The following is a 14,704-nucleotide window of genomic DNA, read 5'->3' as shown; positions in this document are numbered from 1 at the left end:
ATAATTGCATTATGATACAGGATGACATAATACAGAAGATGATGTTTTCAAGCTGGTTTTGTAAGTAGTTATCTCACATCCATGGGGAGTTGGTTTGCCACGTGATGCAATGTGTCCCACACAGACATGAACAAAACAATACAGCCACCATTCCATGGGTCGGGGGCGGTGATGGTAATTATTTAAAATGAAGTTTTAAACACAACAAAGTGTGGACAGACAAGTTGATAGGAAAGAGCCTTGAATATAGGCACCAGTGCCCCAGTTCAACAATACCCATCCAATGTAATCAAGTCTGAGGGACGAAATATATCCTGTAGTCTGGATGTAATTACAAAATCCTGTTATGGAAAAACTAGCAGGGCAAACACAAGTAGGACAAAAGCATTTCCTATAATGTTTTATGCTATAGCTTAGGAGTATGAAATTAGCAGAAAGGGAAGATGTTGGTATATCCCTAAAATACCCTACTTTTTGATTACTTGAGCATTTTGACTAGAATTTGACCCAAATTCTACCCTCCTCTTCACCCTTACTTGGAAAAAGCAAGATATAATAATTCACACAGGGAGTCCATTCATTGGTTCTTGCTTTGCACAAAGGGCAGACTGTTGCCTCAAACATTTAAAATTTCTAGAGAAGTAATCCAGAAAGAAAAAGTACCGATGTGACTATTTTCACTATTCACCTCTTTTCAACTCACTTAAAGTTGTGGTTTTGTTGTTGAGAAATTATTGCTTGTGAAACCCAGTTCACTGAGGAGAAAGCCCCTTTCCGCAGTGGGTTGTGTGCACACGGAACGCTTGCTGTCAGCATGGAAGGGAATTTGCTTATACAGGTTTTATCTCTTCCCTCAGCCAAGTAACATGGAAAACGATCATAATTCAGGAGATTCATTTTCAGAAAAAGAAATACCATGAGAAATGACATTCTCTTAATGTTTTCTAAAAGTCCATTAGTACTTCCATAAATCAATACTGTCAGAGACCTTGTTCTACATAGAAAAGGGGGGTCGGGGTCATTTCTCTGAGGTTGGACAGCTTCCTACGTAAAATTCAATTAACCTAACAACAATACTAAAACCAAATTACTTATAAGGCTACTGAAAACATTCCAAGGTGGTCCTGTTAGGTGAGAAATCTGAAAAGGAATTGTCCGTTCTCTCTTCTTGATCATCTGAATGTTCAAGATGGTCTCCCCATTCACCACCGCCAAGAGTGGGCTCTGTTATTAACGACTAGCTCCCATGGAGGTGAACATTTCAAATGTAACTTAAACATACTCTAGAAGGTCTATACAGGTGGAAAGCCTTCTAGTAAACCTACAAAGAAATATGCAGAATTGAGAAAACCTGCTCTGTCGAAAATGTTACAAAGTGGGAAGAGTTTTAATGATTTTGGATCTCCAGGCCAAACATTTTAAGAGGCAAGTGACAAGCTCAGGGAGACAGCTGGCTGGTGCTGTTTGTTTGTAATAATCCTCCATGTGTGACTTTCCAGGAGAAGACTGATTTCAAATATTATGTACCACGGTTAAGTCACGTGCTGTATCATGTCCCTATATCTTATTCGGAAAATAGATGATACACATTCATAATAAAACTACTTAAGGGGCTTCCCTGGTGGCGCAGTGGTTGAGAGTCCGCCTGCCGATGCAGGGGACACGGGTTCGTGCCCCGGTCCGGGAAGATCCCACATGCCGCGGAGCGGCTGGGCCCGTGAGCCATGGCCGCTGAGCCTGCGCGTCCGGGGGCCTGTGCTCCGCAACGGGAGAGACCACAACAGTGAGAGGCCCGCGTACCGCAAAAAAAAAAAAAAAAAAAAAAAAAAACTACTTAAGAGTTAGATATGGAAAGGTGGCTTCTGGGAACACACGTGCTGTGGTGCACTGGGAAGAATACAGGCTTCAGAGCCAGAGAGAGGTAATGTCACATTCCCACTCTGTCGCTATTTCTGTTTGTGGACAACTCAGCCACCCATAAAATCTGGTGCTGTTGTACAGATCAGAGGTAATATGTCTAAATATTGCCTAGTATAGTGCTTGGCACGTAGTAAGGGTTTACTAAAGAACAGCTATTATTTTCATGGTTTGCTGAACTTTTGACCTTTCAAGTTCTTTTAGTTCTTTCAGACAACTTGCAGAAAACAGCCCAGTCAGAAGACTTGCCTTCAGTGAGATTATGGAACCCAGCAGCTTTCCTTTGACACTTAAATGGTTATTTTATACCCTATCCTGGCATATTTCCTTCTTTCCCTTTTATTCTGAAATGCAGAGGAGGAAACGGGAGATGGTTTTCTAGGCCTATGATCTGGTTCTGGAGAACACTGTCCATCGTGGAGGTCTTCACTGTCTAAAGCCTGAGTGTTTAATCACAATTATACTTTTAAAATTGCTCTTACCAAATGTTTGGCTCTGAAAGAATATGATTTTACTGATAGCTTGTTTGGGTGGATTTGTGCTCTGAGATGGTAAGGCTGGTGAATTTCCAGGGCTCTTGTCTATTCATATCATCTCCTCATATATTTCTATTCACGACTCCACTTTTAGCAGTGAAATAATGATAGGAAAATATTGTGAAGTTCTGAATGTGAATCTGGTCATTTCCAGGACTAACTGTAAAGCTTAGTCAAAGACTAGGCCTACTAAATGTCAGTCATACCTTTGTAGGCTTTTTGGGGAGAAATGATTGTGTCAGTATTCACTCCAAAATGGTTCTTAGATGATAACAGGAAATATTAGGGGAAAAGGATATGAAGAAATGTAAAGACGGATTTGTGCAGTTGATATTAGTGAATAAAATAAAGGAAAACAAACAAATATCTCTAGTGTTTTGTTCTAAATAAACTGGCTTTTCTTAACCAAGCAAAACTTTTTGAGCCACACACAAGTGCTTCATAAGATTGGGGCAAATCACAGTGAAGTTTTCCTCTCAAAATTATAAATGCCGTGTGCCAGAGTATATACTGGAGATAATCATGAAGTTCAGATTTGCATTCTTACATTCTGTAGTTAAGAAAGATTAAATTAAGAAATGCTAACATAAACAAGATTAGGTATATTTAAAACACACCAAATAATTTTTGAGGGGGTATACGAACAGATTCAATTTACTGTGTGCATATATTTACTCTGTGTGCATGTGTGTCGCAAAGGTGGAGGAAAAACCCAGTCTGATGAAGAATTATTGCTGTGTAAAAGTACAGGAGTATCTCATTGGTCATAATGTTTATTGACAGGCACTTTCAGCTTTTAATTCATTTCTGAAAATTGGCATTAGCTTATTCCTATTGCCAGCACAGATTCATTTCACATGTGGCCATATCCATGGCACTCATCTTGTCAACAGGTAGCTACTGCTAAAAGTATTCCCTCTGGGACTCAACAGGAATAAACACCTGTAGAGGGTGTTTGTTTCTTTTGATAGAGAACTACTTCATGGAGGAGGAAAGTCACTGAGAAAAGAGAATAATTGCTAGATGCTTCTATTTTAGCACAAGTAAAATCCTTTGCAGCTGTTTTTCTCTTTTCAGGCAAAGACATTTTGAGTTTGGAATCAGTTGGCTGCAACTTAAAATGACTTCATTGCGTTCTAAACCATCCTGGCTAAATTGAGACAAGTGGCCACTCCATTTTGTCAGGAAGCACAAGGGCTGTGCTCTGACAAAGCAGAACAGAGTCCCCATGGCAATATCACTAATCGTGTGTAAGATACACAAGGCATATCTGAACAAGTTTCTTTTTTTTATTGTGATGAAAACTAGAAGCTCTTTTTCCCAACATACTTCATCAAACTATTTACAACCTCTGTAAAATTTGTGAGTTTGAAAATACTTTTTCCACTATCACACATGTCACGAATACAGTAAAATATCTTCACTCTATTTCTTTAAGATGCAGTATCCTCCTGTTTCATTTTCTTACGCAAATCTGAATTTCTATTGCAGTTGCACAGTATTTAGCATATTTAAAGTACCAATGGACATGGGTTGCTAAACAGACATTATTCTATAATGAAACTGTGAAAATATAGCATTTTAAACTTTTATGTACACTTCTTAACTATAAAATGCAGGCAAAGTCATATATAGCATTATAAGCTGATTCCCTAGTAAGGTAAATAACTTACATTTCTAGACAGCATGGATTATTACAAATTCATTCTTTTAAAAAAGTTCTCTGTTGATATTTATTAGCCCCCTGGCTGCTGCATATACAGGTGTGTACACAGGTGTGCATCTGTCGGGGGGCCTGTACAGGTTACGTGGAAGGCAGTGTGGAGATAAGGAGAAATGCGATATGGAAGACACATGGCTTACCAAACCCCTTTTCTAAACAAAACCAAATCAAGTTGAAAGATTTTTTTCATGAGATGCACTACCTCAGAAAAGTGGAAGGCAGAGACCTGATCAGTGAAGTTGCAGAATACATTTACCTCCTAAATTTATAGGCATTAATTAGTAAGGAGCAAAATCTAAGATTGGATTATGGACTAGGTGTATTAAGGCTTCCTGGGCCTATTATGATTCGTAAGAGTTATCTCACGTTCAATCCTTTACACAAAGATTGTAACTCAACGTATAATGAATGCTGGTATTCTTAACACTGCTTAAATTCTGTCAATCCTTACTGTAAATGTTAAGACACCTTTATAACAACATCATGGCTACATTTCTAAGCAGTTGTAACAATGTAACAAAGGCGTATTAATACATTTGAAGGCCTCACCTCACCAGATTTATTCAATTGCAGCTTTGATAAGTATAATAAAGTACAGAATAAGGAATACTGCATCTTTATCCATATACAGGTTGTCATTCTAATGAACTGATTTCAAAGTGCAGAATTATATTTATGTTTAAAACACAAATAGCAATTTGAAGTTAAAACAACTGTATAAAAATGAACACAATCTTTGTATAAGCTATTCCAAATTTCAACCATTATGAGAAGGGCCTTTTCAATCATCTAGAACTGGCATTTGTAAACACTGTAGCATTTTGCAAGTTTTTCCCCCATGACATTCCTCTTCCTATTTTCTACTTAAACTTTAAAGTGAATAAAAAGTGCTCTTTTTTTAAAAAAAATGTGGTTTATGTTATTGTTATTCAACTGCCTTTGAAAATAAATGTCCTATAGTGTTTTGTAAAAGTAATGCCAGGCAACAGTATAAATTTTATGGTAAAGCCATTAGCAATTTCAGTCTAAATGCCTTAATAGAACTTAAGACAAGTTATCAAGCAGGCTTCTCAAAGTCCACACACGATTGATGGGATGGGGCTGGAAGTGGATGGGGAAGTGTGAGTCTTTTCCCAAACAACCTAAGATCAGGATACAAGGAGGGAATCTATTGAAACCTCAAAGTCTGTACCTCTTAACTTTTCAAATAACCTTAACTTCCTTGAAATCAATCTCTAAAATGCAAAGAGACAGGTCAACTGTAGCTTCTCAAGCCATTGCAGCTACCTGTGTCTAAGTTCCCAGACATGCACATACACCCAGCTGCAAACTGAATAGCTTCAAATTTGAAACCAAAGAATGCTTCTCGTTAGAGAACAACGGAGAAGTCCTTTGGATTCTACTCCTTTTCTGTTGTTAATCATCTACTGTGCTTTTAAAAAGAGTCTAGAATGGACATAAGATAAAATAGAGTAGGCTTTTCTATGCCTGAAGATATTCTTACTTAAAAATGTAATTCCTTCTCTCCCAAACCACCTTCTTTTCCACAGGGAAACACTTGTAGAAAATTCACCAAGGAGAATTTGTTGTGTCCCAAGACAAGCCCCAGGTAAATTTCAGTCCTGCGACTAGATCAGCAACTCATTCACTATTTGTGCTTGGATCCCTCCTTAGAAGTATCAATACATCAAAGGGGGGAAATGGCATAATGCTGACAGGTTCTATCAGTAAAATTACTGTCTCAGTTGGGTTGCCACTTTCAGGGGGTGAGCAGACAAGCTCACGTCCCTGAATTTTTCCTATGTTATTACAGAGGAGCAGCTCATTTCGTTCTGTGCTAAATTTAAATCGAGCTGTCACTCAGGAGGCTCCCACTGCCTGTCAGTTCTATGAATTCTAAAAACCATTTCTACCTGTAATGCTCTCATGGTCTCTCAGCAGAGAACAGGACTGGCCCTTCTTACGAGAACAGGCAGAGTTAAATCAAGTCTGCCCTTCACCTCAGTGATTCACCTACTATCTGCCAACTTGGTTCCAGGACTAGCATAGAGGGCTTCACAGCTGTGTTCACCATGCTCTGTGTTCGTCATGCTCTGTGTTCTTTGCCACTGACCAGTAACCAACACTGGCCTTTCTATTCAAAATAGTCACAGGCAATGAGAAGTAGGAGTTGCATACAGTACAGATAAAAAACTTTCCAGTTGGTAAAAAACCCCACAAAAACCCAGTGCTTGGTGGGTAGTACACTGTTGTAGCTAAAGAAGCTATTTATCCATAGAATTGCAGCCCTTGTTGGAGGGAAACTGCCAATGAATTTTTCAGACCTGGCAGGAAATGTAGAGCACATATTTTTGAAGATAGAATTTGACCTGAAAATCATTATGCTGTTGCTTGAACATTAAAAAAAAAAAAATTCCTTTTAATGCCATCCAACACAAATCATCCTTTTTCAATGTTTATAGTTTTGCTTCACCAAAATAAGATTATCTGAATTAGAAGATAATCCTAAAAAGGATAATTCTAGAACCAGAAATTATTTCAGAATGTTCACACCTTTAAAAATGAGCGAGTCATATTGTGAGGTTGATTTGTGCAATTCTCCAGATCAAGTGTTTGTAATTAAAATATATCGCAAAGGTCTATGCTGGCAACTTCTGATACCTAAGCTATAAAAAAAATCTTAATAACAACAACAACAACAACGACGACAAAAAAACCCTCACCAAGCCCCTTAGCCACAGAAAGCTGAAAAAACCCAGCTTTTAGTGGGGAAAAAATATGATGATTTTTCTGAAAGAATGCTCATTGGTGATGTATTGCTTTGTTTACTATAGACTTTGCTAGTTGCAAAAAAGGCTCATAATTTTTGGGGGCTGACGGGACTATAATTTCCTCTCACCCTCAGCACAGGATGAGTGGGTTCACTATCCCTGCAGATGCCATTGCAGAACCACTGGGTGCTAATACAGTTTAGAAAATGAAATCTGTAGAGAAGAACCTATTGGAGAGTCACTTATCCTTGGCTCTCCAAGGGAGGAAACTAGCACCGTGTCAGGCTTTCCTTGGGGAGCATTCCTTTCCCACTGACTTGGTTCCAAGAACGGACCCATTCACCCAAGAGTTAATTCCCTGCTATGCCTCCGTGGCCTTTCTAGTCACCAAATAACTGTTTTCAAACAAGAAAAGGGGGAGCATAATCTTTAATTGTGGTACTCAACCAAGGAGGACAACAAACAGCAGAAAGATTACCTCAGTGCTGCAAATGTAACCGAGACCTCTAAAATGCTGGGGTGTTTTTTACAATCCCTTTAGTAAGTATGAAAATTGGTAACATGAGTCCTCAGTGAAGTTATTGTAGGCAAGTCCTTTTATTCATTATTGCTTTTCTCCTCAAGAGGCGCATTATTTCCATCTCTGCTTTGTCTGATTTTTTCATGTTCACTGACTGCCTGGTCAGCCCCACCTCTTACCTTGGTGCCAGTGTGTCTAAGAAAGTTTCCCCCCTCCCCCCGATTCCTTGTAATCAAATACTAGGGGCAGGAAGAGATGATGCCTAGGTGACAGAACACTGCAATTTGAAGTGGGGCAGTAGTTTTTTTAGACAGGCTCTTCCTATTCAACTACAGAACAGCTCTGTGCCCGTCCATGCCAGGGCAGACACCAGGACTAGACTCCAACTGAAATGTCGCTGCCCCTCTGCTCGAACAGATGAACAAAACAGAAGCAGAACAAAACAAAAACGATCAACAACAAACAAATGAAAGAATCAATGTTGGTTTTCTCCAGGGCATGGATGGCATAATGACAAGTTGCGGGTGATATCTAGTGGCTGCCATCACTATTGCAAAGGGCTGCCTGAGCGCTCCTTTCTTTTCAGGTAATGGAACCTCTCCAACAGCTTCTTCTTTTCTACTTTCAGGCTGCTTGCTGGTAACAGATTGGAAGTGGGTTCTATCTTACTTAGACAGTAACTCAAACTTTTGTAAAAACGGGTTCAGGGGTGGGATGATGGGAGAATAATTCAAATTTACAAGGTCTTGCTCTAGCCATCAATTTGTGGTAGATGACCTTTAAAGTATCAATAACAAAACGTCTGACAGCTCAGAAAATGTACAAACTACAAACATCTTGAAATGGCAGAGGACACAGCACGGAAAACAATGCCTGTCTCTTCAGCATTTGTGTCACCGATCTCCCAGGCCAGCATGAAGTTGTTTCTCGTGTAGTCATGATGGGGGTTACCTTCAGACCGAAAGGAGAAGTGTTACTACTTCTTTTTCCTGCTCTGCTTTCAGACATCGTGGGATGGTGATGCCCTTTTGTGTTAACACTGTGAAGGGGATTCAGCCCTGCTGAATTGGGTGCCGCTAAGAGATCCAGCTCTTACACTCAGCTGGACAGGTAGCCTTCCTCACACCAGCATATGCCTCCGGCGGTGCAGTGCCAAGTGATCTGACCGGGAAAAGCTGCGATCACAGTCTGCGCACTTGAATGGCTTCACTCCCGTGTGTTTGCGGTAATGCCTCGTCAGTTCATCCGAACGAGCGAATTTCCAGGTGCAGCCTTCCCAGGTACACTTGTAGGGTTTCTCTCCTGGAAGAAACAAAGGGACACACACTTTGGTGCTCCATCATTTCTCCAGAAAAACCATCCCAACGTGATATTTGGGGAAATGACTGTTCTCAATGGATTTTCCATTTGGTAATCCTTTGGTTGGGAAACCTAATCACCCCACCAGCTGGTGTTGGGTCAGACAGGTGGCGGTTCAATTTCGTCTCTCTTGCTGTGACACTGGGCAGGTTAGTTAACACTTGCATCCTCAGTTATGGGTAAGTTACTTTGCAGTCAAAATATCAAAAGGCATAGACTGATTGCTACTGGATATAATCACCATGGTAGACCGGAAAGGCGTGTTAGGGAGCTCTACCTAGGTTGACTGACTCCAGGGCTAAAACTCACAAAGAATTATAAAGGGTAGTGATTTATATGTTTTGTTGCAATATTCCTCCAAACAGTGTATCACTTAGATGTTTAAAGGCTATTTTAGGGTACAATGTCCTTTTATCAGTCCCACAAAATTTCATTTAAAAGGTAAGCACTCTACCACCCCCAGAAATTAGGTATTAAGTACTTATTATTTATAAACATCTACTGTTTGTTTGTCTACTGGGAAAGAATCCTAGATACCTTAATAGTGCAAGTTTCAATATCTTCTTCAGTGACTTAAGAATTAGGGCAAGCCCTAAGGAATCATCAAGTTGGTCCTAGTGTTGAAACCCACAATAAAAAACAGTCTGAAGAAGTATGTAATTTGACCAGATCCCTCAGTCAACTCGTAAGGACAGTAAAATATGCAAAGGCTTTGCTGGGAAAAGATATGCTATCCATTGTCCAAAAGAGCTCCCTGGGGGAACGGGACAATAGTTGACCTAGGTGTGCTTTTTCCTGGCTCTCATTCAGAATGGAAGTGCTGTCCTCATGCAACCCCACAAGAACTGATCTCTCCTCTGCCGCTTCCATCCAATAGTCAACTAAATGCTGCTTAGCCACACTTGGTGTCTGGCGAAAGGGCCTAAGACAGGGAAAGGAGCTGTTTGCTGATCCCAACGTACAGAGTTGCAAAGTGACTTTTGTTAAATCCACTTCACAGATGAGAAAACTGAGGTTCAATGGAGTAAGGTAACTTGCCTGAGGCCAGTAAATAGATGTGCTTGGTTCCAAATGCAGCGCTTTTCACTGTGTTCTAGGGGAGTGGATAATTCTTTCCCCATGTAAACTCTGTCACATCCTTAGACAACATTGATTCCACCTTCTTAGATACTTTCAAATTATTCAACTCCTATTTCTATTAAGTCGCCTACCACAATAGATCATACAGATTTTGTCTAGATGTCTTTCCCCTCTACCAGTTTCTGAATACGCAGAGATGAAGAATCACGCCTCTACTATCCTCAGAGCTTAAAAGTATGTGCCAAACAGTGTTTGAATAAATTAATAAAACTGCAGCACACACAGACATGCTCACACAAAGGCATGTACACAGGAAACTACTAAGCCCTGTGAATGAGATGTACAGGTGATGGGAAAACTAGACTAAACCAGACCCAGCAGTTTTTGTTCAACTGTTAAATAAATGTTAACCATAGGGGTCCTTTTAGGATCAAGTGGCCCTTTCACAGAAGTGAGTGAATAGTAAAGCCCAGTTAAATCTAGAAATACAGACGCACTAACTGTGGCCCACAGAAAGCTCCAGGTTACTCTGAAAGGGCTCCTGTCAGGTAGATGCCTACTGACTGGATTAATCCAAAACCTCAACTTCCGACTCATTCTGGATGTCCTATGGAGACAAAAATCTGCATTTACAGGTGTCTACTGATCAGAATTTAACAGAAATTTTAAAAAATCAGCAAAACCCTAACTTAAAAACAATGGCAATCCACTATACAGTATATCCATGGCAACTGTTAAAATGCTTTTATTTACATGTCATCACCATATGGGTTTTTTTCTTGAAATTTACAACATAAGCATGGGTTGTAATAAGCTGAGCTTGATATAAATCATATCTTCAAAAACACATCCATCTTTGGGGCACTGAGCTCAGCCAGTTGACTCCTTGTCACCAACAGGTATCTCCTAGTTATCTCCTGGGTTACTAAGGAACCAACCACAGAGAGCATAGGCCTAAGAAGGAAAAAATAAACGATTTTCTTAATTGGGGAAAAGCATTGTTCAGTTGTGTGTCAGGAGGACGTCTGTTTCTATCTTGGTGGGGAAGTGTCATCTGAGTATGACTGGGGTTAGAAAAGCTGCTGGACCCTCACCTTGGCATTGCAGATGGAGAGGCAGGAAGGGGCTCCATAACTGGGATGGGCCCGGAAGTAAAGAGAGGCAATAGAAGGAGACAGGGCTTCAGTCTCACCTCAAGAAGGATGATGGAGGCTGGTATGGCCACCGTAGGGACGTCCTGTTGTCTCAGGGGTTCTCTGAATTTCCTTGTACATCCAAGTTCGGCACTTAATATTCTCCAATTTCTTCCTCCAAATTATAATAGACGTACTTTTACTTTCACTTGGGCTGTTTAATAATGGTAGTTGTGCCCTTTTCACTTGAAAATCTATAGCAGGGGTGGTAAACTGTGGCCCCCAGGCCAAACCTAGTCTGGTTTGTTTTCTGTGCAAGCCGCAAGCTAAGAGTAGTTTTCACACTTTTAAATGCTTGAAAAAAAAAACCCCAAAAGAGGGCTCTCTCGTGGCATGTGAAAAATATATACTTTTCATGAAATTCAAATTTTAGTGGCCATAAATAAGTCTTTATTGGAACACAGCCACACTCATTTGTTTGCATATTGTTTACGGCTGTTTTCCAGGGATGGAGGCATTGAACACTGCAATAGAGAATGCATGGCCTGCAATACCTAAACCATTTACTATAGAAGGTTGGCCGACTCTTGATGTAAGGGATGGGCACCTCAGCTTTTGTCAGGCTTCCTGGTTATGTTAACTTAATCAGGATATATAACACACCTTGTTAGTTTGGGATGGGTGGGTGAGGGAATATTTTGGCTATTAGATAATCACTTATTCTTAACTCAGGCTCCTCGATTAAAATTCTAACTGTCCTCTTGGTAACGAATACACGTGACAGTTCATGTCCGATGCTTTAAATAGAGAGTTCTGGACAAGGAGAAATCAGGGATTCTCTGAAAAGGCTCACCCAATTCAGTCAGGGTTTTAAAAGTCTTCGGGATCTCCTCTGCTCATTATAAAAGCACAATAATGAGTAAGGCCTTCGCTATGAGGGTGAGAGGGGTCAGGAATGTCTCTATACACTTTCCCCGCTAACCAAAAGAGCACTGATTCTACAGTGATGGAGCCCGACCCTGCCCTACTCCACTCCAACCCACCCTTTCAATACGGTTGTGTTATCATGGCCACCGTGCTCAGTGATGAGCTGCGATTAATTCTACTTAGTCTGAGGAGGACATAAGGAAGGAAGGATCAGAAAAGAGGAGCTCAGATGTTTGGCATCATTTCTAAGGTGGATGTCTTAAAGGCGGAGAGGCAGAGAAAGCAACAACTATGGCGAGGATTTCTGTGGGCCCGCAAACGTGCAGCAGGAAACTCAGTGCAGAACCTGAAAAGTATTCCGCGAGGTGAAATCAGGTACAGTAAGTGCCTCCAAAATGCAAGATGCAGATACGTCCCTACTTCATGAGTAAAACCAGTGAAAATGATACATAAGCTTATAAACCATTAGGGGCTAAGTGATGAATGAAGGCACGTAAAAAAGAATGAACACATTCTCATCTGGGGGTGGGGGGAGGGGGGACCTATATCAGAAAATAATAAACTTAATTATCTGAGTGATCGATGAGTTTTCCTTGAAGCTTTTCTTACAAAAATATATGCTTTCTTTTTAATATCCCCAAATATTTCTTGTATAATATTTCTTGCCCCCATTTCCTCATGAATAAATCCAGAGTTTGGGTATTCTCTCTCCATACTCAGAAGAAAGAAGAGGGGAAAAAAGAAAATAAGATCTTCAAATCTCTCTTCACAGCTAGAGGCTGAGCTATAGGGGTGGCTCCACTCTATGGAGATGACATGGCTGCTTGGACGAGGCAGAGAGCAGGCTTCTGCCCCTCCCTCAAGAGGGACCTCGGTTTCCATTATATCCACCTAGTGCCTAGCATTTCATTAAAAAAAGTCAATAAGTTCTCTCACTGGACTAGTTAAGTTTTAGAAGTGGATACAAGAACAATGCTAGTGGCTACTACATTATGTTAAAACTGAACGTTATAGTTTATGCTTGTGCTTTGAAGCTATTTAAAGGGTACAATCTTATAAACAAATTAAGATAAGAGACACCAACTTTATGATGTGAGTAAAAACTAATTAAGATGATAAATAAGTTTGTAAGATATACTGTAATACGTATAAATGAGCCCTGAAAGGATATAATAAAGAACAGACAGAATCCTTCCTCCATCCCCCCTTCTTTCCTTTAAATCTTGCTAGAAAACAGAAAGCTCACTTTAAAGTTTAAAAAGTCAGTGGTGAGGACAGAACGGTAGGTGAATTTTCCATGAACATTTTCCTATGGAAAGAGTTGGCTTGGACACTAATAGGAGTCAAGCAACTCCCAGGGTCTGGGCAGCTATTGTGCACAGCTGCTCTGTGTCAGGCTGAATGGGGGTGACAGTAAACACTATTTCCAGTGATTTCTTCAGGAATAGTGAACGGTCCTTAACGGTCATTTGAATTAGAATTCTGCAAATGTGTTATTCAACACTGTTTTCACTAGAAATAAGCTAAAAATAAAAAAAGCATGCCCACCTTTTTTGTTTGGTCTAACCCACAAATACACTTAGAATCCTCAGTAGCAAAGTCTTTGAAAATGTATTTAAATATTTTTCAAAATAATCAGAAGTTTTGACTCCACCATCAGATCACCTTTGCTTTTTGTTTCTTATATTAATCCTGTGAAATAAAAAAATGATAGGGAATGGTGTGGTATATGTCCTTACCAATAAGTCTTAGTAAGTGATTAAGTCGAGGCATCAAGTTGCTAATGTACAGGAAAAAATCAAAGGACCTGAGCTGGGTAATTGGTAGCTTAACACTACACTCACCTTGGAGTGTAGTTATTAACTTTTAGACTTTCAATTCTGAAGTGAAGGTCTCTATGTCCCATGAAAAACCCGTAAGCCACTTCCACCTTTTGACCATTTTTCAGCACAATCTGTCCTCTTTCAGGTCTTTATAAAACCTGAACTAAACTATGAAACCTCTGAAAAAGAAAAATGTTAACTGAAACTAATAGCAAGCCCTCCTATTCTAAAGTGAAAGAGTCCTGCAAGGATTAAAAAGAGAACATACCAAAAAAAGAGGGTTTGTTAATTTTTGTTCGAAAACACTCTTTTTAACTCCTCATTTGGGGTTCATGTTAGAAACAGTTTTATATGCACACTGGCCCGTGTGTGTGTGTGTGTGTGTGTGTGTGTGTGTGTGTGTGTGTGTGTGTGTGTGTGTGTGTGTGTGTGTGTATTCACAGGCATTATTTAAATAGTATTCTAGTATTCTAATTAAGTATCCTGGGAAAATGAAAACTCTCATCAGGGTTTTTTTCTTGAAACAGTCAAGAAACTGATTTAGTATGAGAACTGCTGCCTCTTTCAATTTTGGTTAAAGAAAAGGATTAAGAGTCACTCAGTGCATTTCCATGACATTTACCCAGCAGAAGGCATAATAAAGTCTAAAGAAAACATCAGGTATTGAATGGATTCCCAAAACCCAGGAAACAAAAATAACTTTTTCGGGTACCTCCCATTTCACCATCTGAAACGCTGAAAGGTAAATGTGTCCTGAGACAAAAGACAGGTGCCCTTTCATATTAAAATGACGTGTGAGCAACAACAGAAAAGGAATGTGCAGTTTACAAAAGCTCCCCGTCAAACAAAACGCCCATGTCCTCACATCAGCTTCTCTCTATTATTTTCTCAAGCAACCGGAAAAAAAAAAAAAAA

General features: G+C 39.9%; 1 protein-coding gene across 3 annotated transcripts in view; it reads right to left on the bottom strand.

Annotated features, from left to right (window-relative positions):
* Positions 1-6,851: 6,851 nt before the first annotated feature.
* The window catches only part of KLF12 (KLF transcription factor 12), a 454,868-nt gene continuing 447,015 nt past the window's right edge, over positions 6,852-14,704 (bottom strand). For 2 of the 3 annotated variants that reach the window (XM_027116076.1, XM_027116077.1), the window contains exon 8: positions 7,922-8,769. In XM_027116076.1, the coding sequence (XP_026971877.1) occupies positions 8,588-8,769 (182 nt within the window). In that variant the 3' untranslated portion in view covers positions 7,922-8,587. Of the gene's footprint in view, positions 8,770-14,704 lie in introns of all 3 variants that reach the window. The other variant, XM_027116078.1, reaches the window with a different exon arrangement.

The sequence above is a fragment of the Aethalodelphis obliquidens genome, unplaced genomic scaffold, assembly GCF_003676395.1.
Source record: "Aethalodelphis obliquidens isolate GAN/ISIS:26980383/991018 unplaced genomic scaffold, ASM367639v1 scaffold15, whole genome shotgun sequence".
Lineage (NCBI taxonomy): Eukaryota > Metazoa > Chordata > Mammalia > Artiodactyla > Delphinidae > Aethalodelphis > Aethalodelphis obliquidens.
The sequence above is the reverse complement of the archived record's forward strand: the minus strand, read 5'-3'. Positions and strand labels throughout refer to the sequence as shown.